The sequence below is a fragment of the Scyliorhinus canicula genome, chromosome 19, assembly GCF_902713615.1.
Source record: "Scyliorhinus canicula chromosome 19, sScyCan1.1, whole genome shotgun sequence".
Taxonomy (NCBI): domain Eukaryota; kingdom Metazoa; phylum Chordata; class Chondrichthyes; order Carcharhiniformes; family Scyliorhinidae; genus Scyliorhinus; species Scyliorhinus canicula.
The window spans coordinates 58,093,276-58,110,579 of NC_052164.1; the positions used below are offsets into that span (position 1 = coordinate 58,093,276).

Consider the following 17,304-nt stretch of genomic DNA (forward strand, 5'->3'; position numbering starts at 1 on the left):
GCCGAACAAGGTGGTGATCCATTTCTACATTCACACTTCAACAAGTCTGTACATCTTGTTGGGATTTCCTCCAAGCTCAGCGCGTTACCACCTGGAGATCTCCAATTATTTTTGTGGATGTTCTTGTGTTTGAAGAAGATATTCCCAATGCTGAGCCCATTGCAGTTCTTAGATCCTAGAATTTACAGTGCACAAGGAGGCCATTCGGCCCATCGAGTCTGCACCAGTCCTTGGAAAGAGAACCCTACCTAAGCCCACACTTCCACCCTATCCTCACACCTCCACCCTATCCCCGTAACCCCACCTAACCTTTTTTGGACACTAAGGGCAATTTAGACCAGCCAATCCACCTAACCTGCACACCTTTGGACCGCTGCATATTAGGGGGAAAACCGGAGCACCCGGAGGAAACCCACGCTGAAAGGGGGAGAACGTGCAGACTCCGCACAGACAGTGACCCAAGCCGGATATCGAACCTGGGAGCCTGGAGCTGTGAAGCAACAGTGATAACCACTGCTACCGTGCAGAAGTTCAGCAGACGCTCGCCCTTTCCATTGAACATAGTAGCTGACCCATGGGCCTGATCGTACTGTTTGTCATCGCCATTTCCATTGAGCAAACCTGCTAAACCTATGGGGCTCAATGGCTGAGCATTGAGGTCACATCAAAATCATAAAAACAAAATACTGCGGATGCTGGAATATGCAACAAAAAACAAAACTGCTGGAAAAACCCAGCAGGTCTGGCAGCATCTGTGGAGAGAGAAAATGCAGTGAACATTTTCATTCTAAACAACTCTTCTTCAGACCTTGATATCATCATTGGGTGCCTCATCCAGATTGTCCTGCAGTTAGTGGTAGAGTTCATTTTTCTCCCCCTCTGCTCTGTCTCCCTTGGTGCGTCTTTGGCATGCGTACCTAGTGTGAAATCTGACAGCGATGATATGATGGTTACTGTCTTTCACCCAAGCAACGTTTGAACTGAATATCTGTTGAGTATGAGGCCAATTCCATGGATGTGGTGTTCTTGCCTGGAGTGCAGGACTTCACTGCTAGTATGTTTTTGTCCTGGACACAAAGATGTCGACAGGTCCTCATTTTTCACAAAACCTCAGAATCTTCCCATGCTGGAGGAGTGTTCAGATTTTCCAAGTGTCAGTTCTGGTGACGTTTTTGGCTCTGAAGATTGGTCTTGTCAAGAATCGGAGCTCTTTTTCGTCTTCACAGTCCCATCATACGTATATCCTCATGTGTCATCCTTTCTTTGCCGGGGTTAACCGGTATGACTACATCTTGTTGTTTTGGTGATGTGTTTTTCCAGGGTGAGGGTACCCGCTCCACCTGAAACCCCCCCTTCATGCATCCAGTCCCATCTTGGGACTGGCTTGGGCAGAGTTGCTTACATGAAAGGAAATGCAAAAATCTTCTGTGGGCATGTAAATAGTAAAGTGGTAGTAAGAAACACAGTGGATCGGGCTGGAGGCCAAGTGTGCTAGATGCGCCAGAGGGCCGGCTAACCATGTACACATGTTCTGGTCGTGCCCTAAATTCGGGGTATTGGCAGGGATTCGCAGGTGTCATGTCCCGGGTATTGAAAACTGGGGTGGTAATGAGCCCTGAGGGGCAATCTTTGGGGTTTCGGAGGACCTGGGAGTCCAGGAAGAGAGAGAGGTCGACGTTCTGGCCTTTGCTTCCCTGGTAGCCCGGTGACGAATACTGTTAGCATGGAGGGACTCAAAGCCCCAGAGGGCTGAGGTATGGCTATCGGACTTGGCGAGCTATCTTAGGCCTGGAGAAAGTCAATTTCGCCTTGAGAGGTTCGCTACTAGGGTTCGCCCGAAGGTGGCAGCCATTTATTGACTTCTTTGCAGAGGAGTAAGCGTCGGCAGGGGGTTGAGAGGGGGGGGGGGGGGGGGGGGGGGCTAGGGTAGAGTAGGGGGATATTGAGGCAGGTCCGTGCGTGAACAGAGCCGTGGTTTGCACTATGTGTAATTTGTGTCTTGACTTCTTTTTCTATATGCCTAAAATACCTCAATAAAATTGTTTGTTTAAAAAAAAAAGAAACACAGTGGATCCAATTGGGGACAAAAAAGGGTGATGTAAGCTTCGGGGAATGGGGCAATGAATAATATGCAGCGGTGTTTACTAAGGGTGATGCTGGCAAACTATGGGTGGAAGTGGAGATGGTAAAGGCAATGGACAGGGTAAAGTTGATAGGCAGGATATACTGGAAAGGCTGGTTATACATAAAGTGGATAAATTGCTGGGCTCGCATCCCAGGTTGCTAAATGAAGTGCGAGTGGAGATAGTGGAAGGACTTGCGGAAATGTTCCAATCTTCCCTGGATAGAGGTAAACTGCCAGAGGATTGGAGAGTGGCAAATGTGACATACATGTGACACAAAGGGTGTTCGGGCATTCCTCATCACAACAGGTCAGTCATCAACAGTGGGTCAGATTTTGGAAGCAATCATCAGGGGAAAATAATCAACAGGAATCTGGGGAGGTTTGAGTTAATTAAGGAGAACCAGCATAGATTTGTAAAAGGCAGATTTTGTTCGACTAAACTAAATGAATTTTTTGATAAAGCATAGAATTTCTACGATGCCATTTGGCCCATTGAGTCTGCACCGACTGTCTGAAAGAGCACCTGACCTAGGCCCACAACTCCCGCTTCCTGACCCCATAACCCCCCTTAACCAGCACATCTTTGAATATTAAGGGACAATTTTAGCGTGGCCAATCTGCCTAACCTGCACATCTTTTGACTGTTCGAGGAAACCATTGTGTCACACCTGTTACATGAAGTAACAGAGAGATTAATGAGGGGAATGTGGTGAATTTTATCCCCACCCCTCCAACCTTCTCCAAACCTTTCTGTTTCAATAGAAACATAAAGAGGGCTAACAAATGGCAAATAAAATTCATGCCACCCAAGTGCCAAGCAATGACCAGTTCCAAAAAGAGAGAAACAAACAGTTGCCCTATGACATTCAATGGTATTAGCATCGCTGAATCCCCCACTATCAGCATCCTTGGGTTATCATTGACCAGAAACTGAACTGGACTAGCTGGACGCGCAGTGTCACAGTGGTTAGCACTGCTGCCTCATAGCACCAGGGACCCAGGTTCAATTCTGGCCTTGCGTGATTGTGTGGAGCTTCCACGTTCTTCCCATGTCTGTGTGGATTTCCTCCGGGTGCTCCAGTTTCCTTCCACAGTTCAAAGATGTGCAGGTTAGGTGGATTGGCCAAGCTAAATTGCTCCTTAGTGTCCAAAGATGTGCAGGTTACATGGGGTTATGGGAATAGTGTGGGCTGTTGGCCTAGGTAGGGTGCTCTTTCAGAAGGTCGGTGCAGATTCGATGAGCCGAATGGCTTCCTTCTGCACTGTAGGTATTCTATGGATATAAATACTGTGGCTACAAGACCAGGTCAGAGGTGAAGATTCTTGCAGCGAGTAACTCTACTCCTGACTTTCCAAAGCTTGTCCACCATTTCAAATCTGGAGTGTAATGAAATGCTCTCCACTTGCCTGAATGAGTGCTGCTCCAACAACTCGAGGTTTGACACCATCCAGGACAAAGCCCGCTTGATTGACACCACTCCGCAAACATGAAATCCCTTCACCAGTTATGAACTGTGAGCAGCTGTGAGTACCGTCTACAAGGTGCGCTGCAGGAACTCACCTTAGGCAATACCTTCCAAAACCACAACCACTACTGTCTAGAAGAACAAGAGCAGCAGATACCTGGGAACAAAACTACCTGAACGTTCCCTCCAAGTCACACACCACCCTGACTTGGAAATTTAATTTTTAAATTAATTTACGGGATGTGGGGGTCGCTGGTTAGACCAGCATTTTATTGTCCATCCCTAGTTGCCCTTCAGAAGATGGTGTACGTACACCCACTGTGCTGCTTTAAAAAAAATATTTTAATTCAAATTTTTATCAAACATAATTTTGCATAACTATTAACAGCATTTAACAAAACAAGGTAAACGTTAACATTATACACAAACCACCTCCCCGGATTTCTGCTGCTGCTGACATTTTAGTGCTCTCCTAGAAAGTTGAGGAACGGCTGCCACCTCCGAGAGAACCCCGTCATGGACCCTCTCAAGGCAAACTTTAATTTCTCGAGAAAAGAAACCCAGCCATGTCACCAATCCAGGTCTCTACATTCGGGGGCTTCGAGTCCCTCCACATTAAAAGGATCCGTCTCCGGGCTACCAGGGAGGCAAAGGCCAGGACACCGGCCTCTTTCACTTCCTGAACTCCCGGATCATCTGACACACCAAAGATCGCTATCTCTGGACTCGGCACCACCCACGTGCCTAGGATCTTGGACATTGCCTCAGCGAATCCCTGCCAGAATCCTTTGAGAGCTGGGCATGCCCAGAACATATGGACATGGTTCGTTGGGCTTCCCGCACACCTCACACAACTATCCTCAACCCCAAAGAGCTTGCTCATTCTCGCTGCCAGTCATGTGTGCCCGGTGGACCACCTTAAACTGGATTAAGCTGAGCCTGGCACATGATGAAGAGGAATTAACCCTGTTTAGTGCGTCCATCCACAGACCTGCATCCAGCTCCCCGCCGCGCTCCTCCTCCCACTTGCCCTTAAGTTCCCCCACTGGGGCTTCCACCGCCTCCTGTAGTTCCTGGTAGATGTCCGACACCTTCCCCTCCCCTACCCAGGTTCCGGAGACCACCCTATCTTGTATCCTGTTTGGGGGTAGCAACGGAAATGTTATCACCAGTTTTATAAGAAAGGCGCGTATCTGAAGGCATTTCCGGGGGCAAATTGAATTTCTCCTCCAGCGCTTTCAAGCTGGGAAAAGTCCCGTCTATGAACAGGTCCCCCATCCTTTTTATACCTGCCAGCTTTGAAAACCTCCGTCTATCTTGCCGGGTCCAAACTGAGGCTCCCTCCACCCCCCTGTGTCTTCTCCACTGACCCAGATCCTTCATGGCGCCACCACCGGACTTGAGGAGTAGCGCGCCGGGGAGAATGGCAGAGGTGCCATTACAACAAGTGCCCCTAAGCTGGTGCCTTTGCATGAGGCCACGTATAGTGGCCCCCCCCCCCCGGGGCTCGGGATGAAGATGGGAGGGCACTGGAAGTCAAACAAAAATCTGGGGAACACCGTCATCTTAACGGGCTGCAGCCTCCCCACTAGAGAAAGCAGGAGCATGTCCCACCTTTTGAAGTCCCCCTCCATCTGCTCTAACTGTCGGGATAAGTTAAGCTTGTGGAGGGCATCCCAGTTCCGAGCCACCTGTATACCTAGGTACCGAAAGCTCTTCTCTACCATCTTAAGCGGAAGCTCTCCCAGTCTCTTCTCCTTCCCTTTAGCCTGGATCACGAACATCTCACTTTTCTTCTTGTTTAATTTGTACCCCGAAAAATTGCCGAAGTCCCTCAAAATCTGCGTGACTTCCCCCATCCCCTCTAGTGGATCCGAAATATACAGGAGCAGATCATCCACATAGAGCGAGACCCGATGCTCCTTCCCCTGCCTCGTCCCTCGATGGAGCCTCAAGTATTCCGACCTCACCCTGATCGTGCACACACTTGCTACGGGGGCCTGATAAAGTAGTTGGACCCATCTATGAATCCCTCACCGAATCCGAACCACCTTAGCGTTTGCCCACTGTGCTGTTAAGTAGGGAATTCCAGGATGTTGCCCCAGCAACAGTGAAGGAAAGGCAATATATTTCCAAGTCAGGGTGGTGAGTGACTTGGAGGGGGACCTCCAGGTGGTGGGGTTCCCAGGTATCTGCTGCTCATGTTCTTCTAGATGGGAGTGGTTGTGGTTATAGAAGGTGTGTCTCAGGAACCTTGGTGAGTTACTGCAGTGCATCGTATAGATGGTACACATGGCTGACACTGTTCGTCGGTGGTGGAGGGTTTGAATGTTTGTGGAAGGGGGAGCAATCAAGTGGGCTGCTTTGTCCTGAATGGTGTTGAGCTCCTTCAGTGTTGTTGGAGCTGCACTCATCTAGGCAAGTGGAGAGTATTCCATTACACTCCTGACTTGTGTCTTGTAGATGGTGGACAGGCTTTTGGGGGGGTTCAGCGATGGTAATGCCATTGAATGGTATGGGCTGGTGGTTAGATTCTCCGTTGTATGAGATAGTCATATGCCTAACACTTGTGTGGCGTGAATGTAACTTGCCACTTCTCAGCCCAAATCTATATGTTGCCCAAGTCTTGCTCCATTTGGACATGGACTGCTTCAGTTTCTGAGGAATCACGAATGGTGCTGAACATTGTGCAGTCATCCGCAAGCATTCCCACTTCTGACCTTATGATGGAAGGGAGGTCATTGATGAATCAGCTTAAGATGGTTGGGCCTAGGACACTATCCTGAGGAACTCCTGCAGTGATGGCCGATGGCCTGGAGTTGAGATGATTGGCCTCCACCACAACCATCTTCCTTTGCCAGATGTGACTCCAACCAGCAGAGAGTTTTTCCCCTGATTCCCATTGACTCCAGTTTAGCTAGGGCTCCTTGATTCCATATTCGGTCAAATGCTGCCTTGATGTCAAGGGCAGTCATTCTCACCTCACCTCTGGCAATCAGTTCTTCTGTCCATGTTTGAACCAAGGCTGTAATGAGGTCAGGAGCTGAATGACCCTCTCGGAACCCAAACTGCGTCTGTGAGCAGGTTATTGCTGAGTTAATGCTGCCTGATAGCATTATTGATCTCTCCTTGCATCACTTTGCTGATGATGGAGAGTACACTGATGGGGCAGTAATTGGCTGGGTTGGATTTGTCCTGTTTCTTGTGTACAGGACACATCTGGGCAATTTTCCACATTGCTGGGTAGATGTTGTAGTTGTATTGGAACAGATGAGCTCGGGGTGCGGCAAGTTCTGGAGCACAAGTCTTCAGTAATATTGCTGGGAGGCTGTCAGGGCCCATAGCCGTGGCAGTATCCAGTGCCTTCAGCCATTGCTTGATATCACATGGAGTTGATCGTATTAGCTGAAGACTGACATCTGTGATGTTGGGGACCTCTGGAGGAGATCGAGATGGATCATCCACTCGGCACTTCTGGCTGAAGATTTTTGCAATGCCTCAGCCTTGTCGTCTGCACATGTGTGCTGGTTTCCTTCAACATTGAGGATGGGGATATTTGTGGAGCCTCCTATTCCAGTGAGTTGTTTAATTGCCCACCACCATTCACGGCTGGATGTGGCAAGACTACAGAACTTAGATCTGATGCGTTTGTTGTGGAATCGCTTAGTTCTGTCTATTACTTGCTGCTTATGCTGTTTGGCACACAAGTAGTCTGTGTTGTAGCTTCACCAGGGCAGCACCTCATTTTTTGGGATGCCTGATGTTGCTCCTGACATGCTCTCCTGCACTCTTCATTGAACCAGGGTTGATCCCCTGGCTTGATGGTAGTGGTAGAGTGGGGGATATGCCGGGTCATGAGGTTTCAGATTGTGATTGAATACAATCCTGTTGTTGCTGTTGGCCCACTGCACCTCATAGATGCCCAGTCTTCAGTTGCTGTTCAAAGTCTATTCCATTTAGCACTGTGGTAGTGCCACACAACACGATGGAGGGTATTCCCAGTGTGAAGACAGGACTTTGTCTCCAGAAGGACCGTGCGGTGGCCACTTCTGCCAGTACTGTCAGATGCATCTGCAGCAGGCAGATTGGTGAGGATGATGTCAAGTATGTTTTTTTCCTCTTGTTGGTTCCCTCACCACAGCTGCAGTCCCAGTCTAGCAGCTATGTCTTTTAGGACCCGGCCAGCTTAAATCTGTGGTTGTACTACTGAGCCAAGCATCTCTTGGTGACGGACATTGAAATCTCCCACCGAGAACATTTTCTGCAGCCTTGCCACACCCTGTGCTTCCCCCAAGTGATGATCAACATGGAGGAGTACTGAGTCAATGTTGAGGACTCCCAGAACAACTCCCTCCCGACTGTATATCACTGTGCCGCCACCTCTGCTGGGTCTGTCCTGCCGGTGAGACAGGACATACCCAGGAATTATGATGATGGTGCCTGGGACATTGTCTGTCAGGTATGATTCTGTGAGTATGACTGTGTCAGGCTGTTGCTTAACTGGTCTGTGAAGCAGCTGGGTCAAAATCCTGGAACTAACTCCCGAACAGCACTGTGGGTGTTTCTACACCACAGACTGCAGTGGTTCAAGAAGGCAGCTCACCATCACCTTCTTGGAGGGCAGTCAGGGATGGGCAATAAATGCTGGCACAGCCAGCGACTTCCACGTAAATGAATAAAGAAAATAAGGGGACTGGGCAGAGAGGGTGTGTGGGGGCCGCAAGCAATATAGCTCACTTTCACACTTACAGCTTATTTTCTTTACGAATATAATTTCTCAATTTAAAAAAAAATATATTTATTTTCCTAAAATCTTTATTTTTCTTCTGAAACATTCCTCCTGGGAGTGGTTGTCGAGTTTACTAATTACTGATGGAATAACAATAACCACGTAAACAAAATTAAATACTTTCCAAGTGGTTTTTTTCCTTGTTTATATTTGTTCAATCAATTATTTTGAGAGTAAAGTTTAAATGGGAGAAATCTGGGATAAAGGAAGAAAAAATACTTTCACATCAGCTACTGGGGGAGGATGATGCCAGCTACCGGGGGAGGATAATACCAGTGTCCCTTTTTTTTGGGTAACCAAATAAACGAAATCCACAAAGTGACGGATAAATTAAAAGGCAGTCCCTCTGTGACTCTAAAGGGCTACTCCCATTAAAGTAAACAGAATTTCAAAGGTAACAAAGTATGAAAACAAGATGTGATCAAGGAGTCACTGGAATATCCCAGTCCTCGCAGTGCCCACTGGGTATGGAAGGCCTCAGTTGCACCGGCGGACACCATGTGTCCTTTTCAGGGACACCCGGCAGCGAGTATTGCTGTGAAAAAACGGGTCGGCAATCAATGGCATGTTAATGGCCAACTTGGACAGGACCGTGAGGAGGTCCTCGTCCCTCCCAGGTGGCTGACTATCAGAAGGGTGGGACTGAAGTGCAACCAAAAAGAAAGTAATGGATTTTTCAGAAAGCTAAACAGAGGATGCAGCCGAGGAAAACTTGTGGTCGACAGACTGTGCAAGGTCGAAAAAGGCACAAGCATTTTTGGAGTCCGAGAATCAACAATTGTATTGGACTACTGCATATAGCACCCACCACCCCCAGATTCCCAAATGTAAGGGAGAGGACGCCTGCATCAAGAGCCCACCACTGGGTATCTCTGCTGCTGGACGGCAAAAAGGCACACCAGGGTCTGTCTGGACGGTGCACAAACGCAAGGAGGTGAAAGGGTTGCAGCAACAGACCATACAGGAAACCCTATTGCAGGGCACAGAGGGCATTTCCATGAGGGAACTCAAATTGAGAGACACTTGCATCTGAGGGGGGGAGGGGGTGGGGCAGATTGTGTAGGGGTACACAGATTTCCTTGGAGGGAGGGGGCCAGTTTACGCAAGCTCGCTCCCATCGGCAGAAGATGCAAGCTTTCTCGGGGTCCAGGTTATGCAGGCTCCCTCGGGCAGCCGGGTTGCGCAGGCTCCCTCGGGTGGCCGGGTTGCACAGGCTCCCTCGGACGGCCGGGTTATGACGTTCCATCGGGTGGCCAGGTTACCCAGGCTCCCTCGGGCTGCCAGGTTACACAGGCTCCCTCGGGCAGCCGGGTTGCGCAGGCTCCCTCGGGTGGCCGGGTTGCACAGGCTCCCTCGGACGGCCGGGTTATGACGTTCCCTCGGGTGGCCAGGTTACCCAGGCTCCCTCGGGCTGCCAGGTTACACAGGCTCCCTCGGACGGCCGGGTTATGACGTTCCCTCAGGCGGCCAGGTTACCCAGGCTCCCTCGGGCTGCCAGGTTACACAGGCTCCCTCGGGCAGCCGGGTTGCGCAGGCTCCCTCGGGTCGCCGGGTTGCACAGGCTCCCTCGGACGGCCGGGTTATGACGTTCCCTCGGGTGGCCAGGTTACCCAGGCTCCCTCGGGCTGCCAGGTTACACAGGCTCCCTCGGACGGCCGGGTTATGACGTTCCCTCAGGCGGCCAGGTTACCCAGGCTCCCTCGGGCGACCAGGTTACCCAGGCTCCCTTGGGCGGCCAGGTTACCCAGGCTCCCTCAGGCGGCCAGGTTACCCAGGCTCCCTCGGGCGGCCAGGTTACACAGGCTCCCTCGGATGGCCGGGTTGCGCAGGCTCCCTCGGGCGGCCAGGTTACACAGGCTCCCTCGGGCGACCGGGTTACACAGGCTCCCTCGGATGGCCGGGTTGCGCAGGCTCCCTCGGGCGGCAGGGTTGCGCAGGCTCCCTCGGGCGGCAGGGTTGCGCAGGCTCCCTCGGGCGGCAGGGTTGCGCAGGCTCCCTCGGGCGGCCGGATTGCACAGGCTTCCTCAGATGGCCGGGTTACGCAGGCTCCCTCGGGCGGCAGGGTTGCGCAGGCTCCCTCGGGCGGCAGGGTTGCGCAGGCTTCCTCAGACGGCCGGGTTACACAGGCTCCCTCGGGCGGCAGGGTTGTGCAGGCTCCCTCGGGCGGCAGGGTTGTTCAGGCTCCCTCGGACAGCTCGGTTACACAGGCTCCCTCGGGCGGCAGGGTTGTGCAGGCTCCCTCGGACAGCTCGGTTACACAGGCTCCCTCGGGTGGCTAGGTGGTAGATCCAATTATATAGCAGGAAATTTGTAATTTAACAGAATGTCCTATTCTTTTTGATTTGCTGATTTTTGATATTTCACTGTATTTCAGAGATGTGCTCCTGGCTCCCAAGCTCTCCAACACATCCCTCAAGTCCCAGTGTGGCGCTGAGAGCTGTACCCACCCTCTGCACTCAGGACATGAAAACAGTCAGTAAGTGTAATCCTGCTTCATTCCATCTCTCTTTGAATATTCTGATCAGTCACTGAAACCTCTTTGCTATAACACTCAACCTCAATGTGATCATTCCTAGAGAGGACTTGTGGTGAGAGTCAGACTACCGCAGAGCCAGATACAGTTTCAATTTACCTTCATGATCATATTTATGGATTTCAAATTAACTCAATGGGCTTGTGGAATAACTCCAGAGGGTTCAGCAGAGGGTAACTGAGGTATCCCACACCTCTGCTCATCAGTGAGATGTGATAACAGTGCGCTACTGCCAGGCTGCGTCTCTCCCACCCCCTCACCGGCGTGGCACCTGCCCCAACCCCCTCTCTTCTCCCCCCCCAAAAAAAAACTCACTACGGCCGCCCTGTTCCCAGCGCAGTGCCTGTCTCCTCCCCAACGCTCTTTTATCTTTTATTTCCCCCCCCCATCTCCTTCCACTTGGTGAGGGTGGGATTGATGGGACGAGTCAGTTCCACAGACATTAACGTTTTTTAATGTATTCCAGATAAACCTGAGCTGAGAGATGAAGAGTTGAAGATAATGTTAAGGAAACATGTTGAAAAGCGAAGACAGCAGCCGGTAAGCTGAGCTGTGGAAGGGTGTGAGGAACCAAATGTTAACCTGAGTTAATTGGATTCATGTAGTTGAGTGCAGTCTACTGATGCAGTGCGCTCAAGCGCAAACGTATTTCACTTGGGCCAGGGTTAACCCATGACCCAGAGATATCAGCTTTGATATTTGTTTAAAGCTGAGAGGGGTGCCTAGAGACACGGTTGGCTTTATGGATAAGGAGTAAGTATTTTAGTCTTGGTTCCTGCATCTGATCAGTATCCAAATTCCTGAAAACTACCTGGTCTGAGGTCCATTAGATGATGTGCCCATCCCAAAAGAAAGAAAAAACAGCTTTTATTGAGAACTTTTCAGGACCATCCAAAATCAATTTGACATTGAATTACTGGTGAAGCGTGGTCCCTGTTATAATGTAGGGAACACGGCAACTGATCAGTTCGCAGCAAGCTCCCACACAGCAATGCGAGAACAGTGAAGTAACCTGTTCTTCTGATGTTGATTGAGTGATAAATCTGGCCAACACATTGGGGAGAACTCCCTGCTCTTCTGCCAAAAAGTGTCATGGGATCTTTCACATCTGTCTGAGCCAGCAAATTGGTCCTCTGATTAATGTTTCATGTGGAAGACAATACCTCCAGCACTTCAGTATTTCATCGCAAGTGTCCTCTAGTGCCCCCCTACATTTGTGTGCTAGATCCCTTGGGTGAGATTTGAACTTGGAGAACCTTGGGATTCAGAGGTAACAGTGCTACCAGCTGAGGCACAACTAATGTACAAAATGCAGTCTGGCCACATAGACCACTGGCAAAGAATTCCACCGACAACTCCTCATTCTCCATTACCACCATGGACAAGCTGACTATCCTAAATGTTTACAGGCTGTTGATAAAACATGATTAAACATTACCCAACAAACTGCAAACCACCCAGCCATCTCCATGGGTGATTTTAGCAGCTACCACTGCACATGAAGCTCCCAAAAGGTTGACGGCACCAGCCTTAACTACACATGCTCAGCAATCGGTAAATAAGTTGTAGAAGTTTAAAAACTCACCGAGATGGAATTGTGCCTCTTCTCGCTCTTCAACAAAACTCTCAAATTAATCTCACTCCCTTGCTCGGCATTGTCATTTTTCTCCATTAAAACATTTGTCTAATTCTGTTGAAATTCTGTCTAGTTTGTTTTGAATCTGCTTCATCAACCTTTCAGACAAGGACCCAATTCATTTATTTAGCGGCTTTCTCAACTTACCAACTTCAAAGGCTCGCAAACATTCAGCCACAGATCAGATCTCAATGTGTTTTTAAAAAATCCAAGTGTTGCCTCTTTTTTGTGCCAGTCACCATATATATGTGTCCAATAGCTACTGGAAACATTTTCTGGAAACAGTTTCTCATTTACCGAAAACCACTGAGCAGGTGATTTCACTTCCTAACCCAAAGCCAACTTCCACAGGCTTTCCACATAACTGATACCCCCAAACCTGCAGTCATTTCAGTAAACCTCTTCTGCATCCGCTCTCAGGCTTTGATAACATTCCTAAAATGTGGTGCCCAATGTTTTCTAAGGGTTTAGCATAGCTTTCTTACTTTCCTACTCTTTCCCCACTGTGTGTATCAACTGAGTCTCAGTTTAACACACAGGTCTTGGAATTACTCGGTTCTGGATTAAAGTCCCGTCTCAGGGTTTGAGCACAAAACTCTATAAGTGAGGGTTGTAGGGCATTGGTTCCCTCTACCATCCGCTCCTTTAACATGGTTGTGCGATAAAGAGCATTAGTCCTCAGAACCGTCTCCCATATACCTTTATCACGTCATCTGCAACCTTTGAAATGATGCCCTGTTCCAAGACCCAAGTTCAGTTCATTTAGAAAAAAGCGTCAAAAAGAGCAGGTCTGAATACCAATGCTTGGGGAATACCAGTCTGTCCAGTCTGAAAAACAGCCATTCATTATTAATCTCTGCTTTCTGTCCCTCAGCCAATTTTATATTGATGCTGCCTCTGCCCTTTTTAATTCCATGGATTTTTATTTTGCTAACTGGTATATTATGTATATATTTTGTGGTACATACACGTGCTTTGAAAGTCTATACAACAACAGAATGTGAAGGCTAGGTGGATTGGTGATGCTAAAATTGGATTGGATTGGATTTGTTTATTGTCACGTGTACCAAGGTACAGTGAAAAGTATTTTTCTGCAAGCAGCTCAACAGATCATTCAGTACATGGGAAGAAAAGGGAATTAAACAAAATTCAAGAAAATACAAAAAATGCGTAATAGGGCAACACAAGATATACAATGTAACTACATAAGCATTGGCATCGGATGAAGCATACAGGGTGTAGTGTTAATGAGGTCAGTCAATAAGAGGGTCAAGGGGGCAATAATTGCCCCTTAGTGCCCAAAGATATGCAGGTTAGGTGGGGTTACAAGGATAGGGCAGGGGAGTGGGCTTAGGTCCGGTGCTGTTTCGGAGGGTCGGTACAGACCTGATGTGCTGTATGGCCTCCTTCTGCACTGTATGGACTCTGTGAAACACTATGATAACAACACTACCCTTACCAACTCTCTGTCACTTCATTCAAGAAATGTACTTAGCAACCCAAGTCCAACTAACATAGGATTCATTTAACCCCTTTAGCCTGTCATTTATTTAGATCGTGGATGATCTGTGACCTTTTCCCATACATTAATCTGTACAGCACTGGCCTCACTGTCATTGCTTCGCAGAAATCTATCAACTACAATAAAAAGTGTGGAAAATGTCAGCAGTTCTAGCAGCATCTGTGGAGAGAGCGAGAAACGAAGTTAACCTTTTGTGTCAAAATAACACTGTGGGAATCTTTAACTTCAGTTTGCAAAATAGAGTTCCAAACTTCTATCAGCCTTTGTCTCACAATGTTTCGACTATGCCTCCTAGTCCTAGACTCTCCAATCTGATCTGTTCCCTTGAAAAAAATCCCTTGATCTGTACCTTGAAAATCTTGATTAAATCACTCAACCTTAAATTCCAGGGCATGTATTCGTAATTTGTGTAATTTTTCCTTGTAATTTAACACTGGGCATCCTTGTGTCTTTCTGGTGAATCAATGCTGTGCTCCCTCTGAGCCCACTATACCCTTGCTGATACTCAGTGCCCAGCACTGAACACAGTATTGCAACTGAATTGCTCTCCTATGCATCAAAACTCAAAGCAAAGTGTCACGATCTCTGTAGAAACAATAGCGTGGAAAATAAAGGAATCCCCAAATGCCCTGAAGCAAAAGGAACCAATGGACAAGATTTCAGTTTTTAAGACTTTTGCTGTAACAGTTAAATGCAAAATCAGCATAAAATTAAGCATGCTGTAGCTGACAACTGGCGTTGCAATAGAATTGTAAATTTCATTTTTAACAGCTGATATGGTTTGATGCTAATGGAAAGAAGTCATTCAAAGTTTTTGTGGATTCTTTTTAATAGTTGTGGAGAGTTACCAACAGGCTGGGATCCAGTTTCAGGGCTATTTAAAGCAATTGCCACATCCTGTACCGTACCCATCTCCCCACCGTCCACCCAGCCCTTGTTCCATCCTCTGCTGCAGCCTCTCCATTATCTTTCTCATTTTCTGATCCCCAGGACCATCCAGACCTAGCTACTGGCGATCTAACTCTCAACGACATAATCACCCGAATGAATGCCGGTCGAAGGGGCTCACTAGCAGGTGAGTGGAACCCGATATTTGTCTTATTCATCCAAAAGCTGTTAGAACTGTGGCAAGTCCAGTGTTTATTCCGTATCCCTGGTTACCTTTAGAAAGTTGTTGGTATGCTGCCTTTTATTTGATACAACTGGATTTCTTGATCGGTCTTTCAGTGGAGAGTCACCGTATAGATCATTCTAGCTAAGGACAGCAAGCCTCCTTCTCAAAAGGACATTTAGGAACCAGTTGGATGTTTTTGACAATCCAACAGCTTCATGGTAACTTTTGCCACTCCCAGGTTTCTGTTTCCAGATGTTTTTATTTAAAATTAAATTTGCATTTGCAAGTTGGAATTTGGTACTCAATTTCTCGGGATGATTGTATCCCTACCTGGTATGTGCTTGGAACGCCACCAACTGTGCTTGGATGGTAGTGCTGATTGCAGAGTCAAAGTGGGGGAGTGATGGACTGGGTGCCACTGGCTAGTGAGCGACTGGCTGCGTTGTGTGGGGTGTGGGGCTAGGATAGGGGGCATCAGGGTGATTTGGGATGATGATTCTGGTCTGTTGCTAGGTTCGGGTGTAGGTTTGTTATTTAGCTGTTGGGAAAATCTTCTTGAACAGTTTGAGATGCTTCCATATTTTGTGTGTCAATAGAGAGCTGTTTGGTTCCATTCTGGGCTTGTGTTTTGATCTGTGTGTACTGTTCAAACAAATTGTCACTCCTAATGGAACACTTCAAGCACTTGGCCAGAAGAGAAAGAGATTAGTGCAGGAGGTCGGCAGGTAAGTGATGGACAGCTGGCCAGTGGTTTGAAGGATGGTTAAATGGCTGGAAGGAGTGGAATTGCTCTTGAGAAAATGGTGTTGAGCTGCCTTTTGAATCACTGCAGGCCATGTGGTGTAGGAAAACCCACAGTGCTTTTTGGGAGTGTCCCAATTCTAACTGCGATACGTAGGGATCTGAGTGTCCTTGTGCATGAATCTTAACATGCTAGTTTGCCGGTACAGCAAGTGATTAGGAAAGCCAATGAAATGTTGACCTTTATTGCCGGGTGGATGGAGTATATAAGTAGGGAAAACTTGCTAAAACTGGAAGGACATTGGTAAAACCAGACTTTGAGTATTGTGTGCAGTTTTGGCCACCTTACCCACCGAGGGGCACACTTGCGTTGGAAGCAATTCAGAGAAAGTTCACTGGGCTGATTTTTGGGATGAAGGGGTTTGTCTTATGAGGAAAGGTTGAGCAGGTGGGGCCTGTACTCAGGAAAATAAGAGGTGATCTTATTGAAACATATAAATTCTGCGAGTTCTTGACACGGCAGATGCTACGAGGATGTTCCCTCTCATGGGGGATTCTAGATCAAGGGACATAAGAACATAAGAACTAGGAGCAGGAGTAGGCCATCTGGCCCCTCGAGCCTGCTCCGCCATTCAATGAGATCATGGCTGATCTTTTGTGGACTCAGCTCCACTTTCCGGCCCAAACACCATAACCCTTAATCCCTTTATTCTTCAAAAAACTATCTATCTTTACCTTAAAAACATGTAATGAAGGAGCCTCAACTGCTTCACTGGGCAAGGAATTCCATAGATTCACAACCCTTTGGGTGAAGAAGTTCCTCCTAAACTCAGTCCTAAATCTACTTCCCCTTATTTTGAGGCTTTGTCCCCTAGTTCTGCTTTCACCCGCCAGTCCAAACAACCTGCCCGCATCTATCCTGTCTATTCCCTTCATAATTTTAAATGTTTCTATAAGATCCCCCCCTCATCCTTCTAAATTCCAACGAGTACAGTCCCAGTCTACTCAACCTCTCCTCATAATCCAACCCCTTCAGCTCTGGGATTAACCCAGAGAATCTCCTCTACACACCCTCCAGTGCCAGTATGTCCTTTCTCAAGTAAGGAGACCAAAACTGAACACAATACTCCAGGTGTGGCTGCACTAACACCTTATACAATTGCAACATAACCTCCCTAGTCTTAAACTCCAGCCCTCTAGCAATGAAGGACAAAATTCCATTTGCCTTCTTAATCACCTGTTGCACCTGTAAACCAACTTTCTGTGACTCATGCACTAGCACACCCAGGTCTCTCTGCACAGCGGCATACTTTAATATTTTATCGTTTAAATAATAATCCCGTTTGCTGTTACTCCTACCAAAATGGATAACCTCACA

At 48.0% G+C, this 17,304-nt stretch overlaps 1 protein-coding gene across 4 annotated transcripts in view; it reads left to right on the top strand.

The window, feature by feature from the left end:
• nfrkb (nuclear factor related to kappaB binding protein) overlaps positions 1–17,304 on the top strand; it is a 146,311-nt gene that overhangs the window by 17,429 nt on the left and 111,578 nt on the right. For all 4 annotated transcript variants that reach the window (XM_038779406.1, XM_038779407.1, XM_038779404.1 and 1 more), the window contains exons 6-8: positions 10,755–10,856; positions 11,380–11,453; positions 15,062–15,146. In XM_038779406.1, coding sequence (XP_038635334.1) covers positions 10,755–10,856; positions 11,380–11,453; positions 15,062–15,146 — 261 coding nt within the window. The remainder of the gene's footprint in view (positions 1–10,754; positions 10,857–11,379; positions 11,454–15,061; positions 15,147–17,304) is intronic.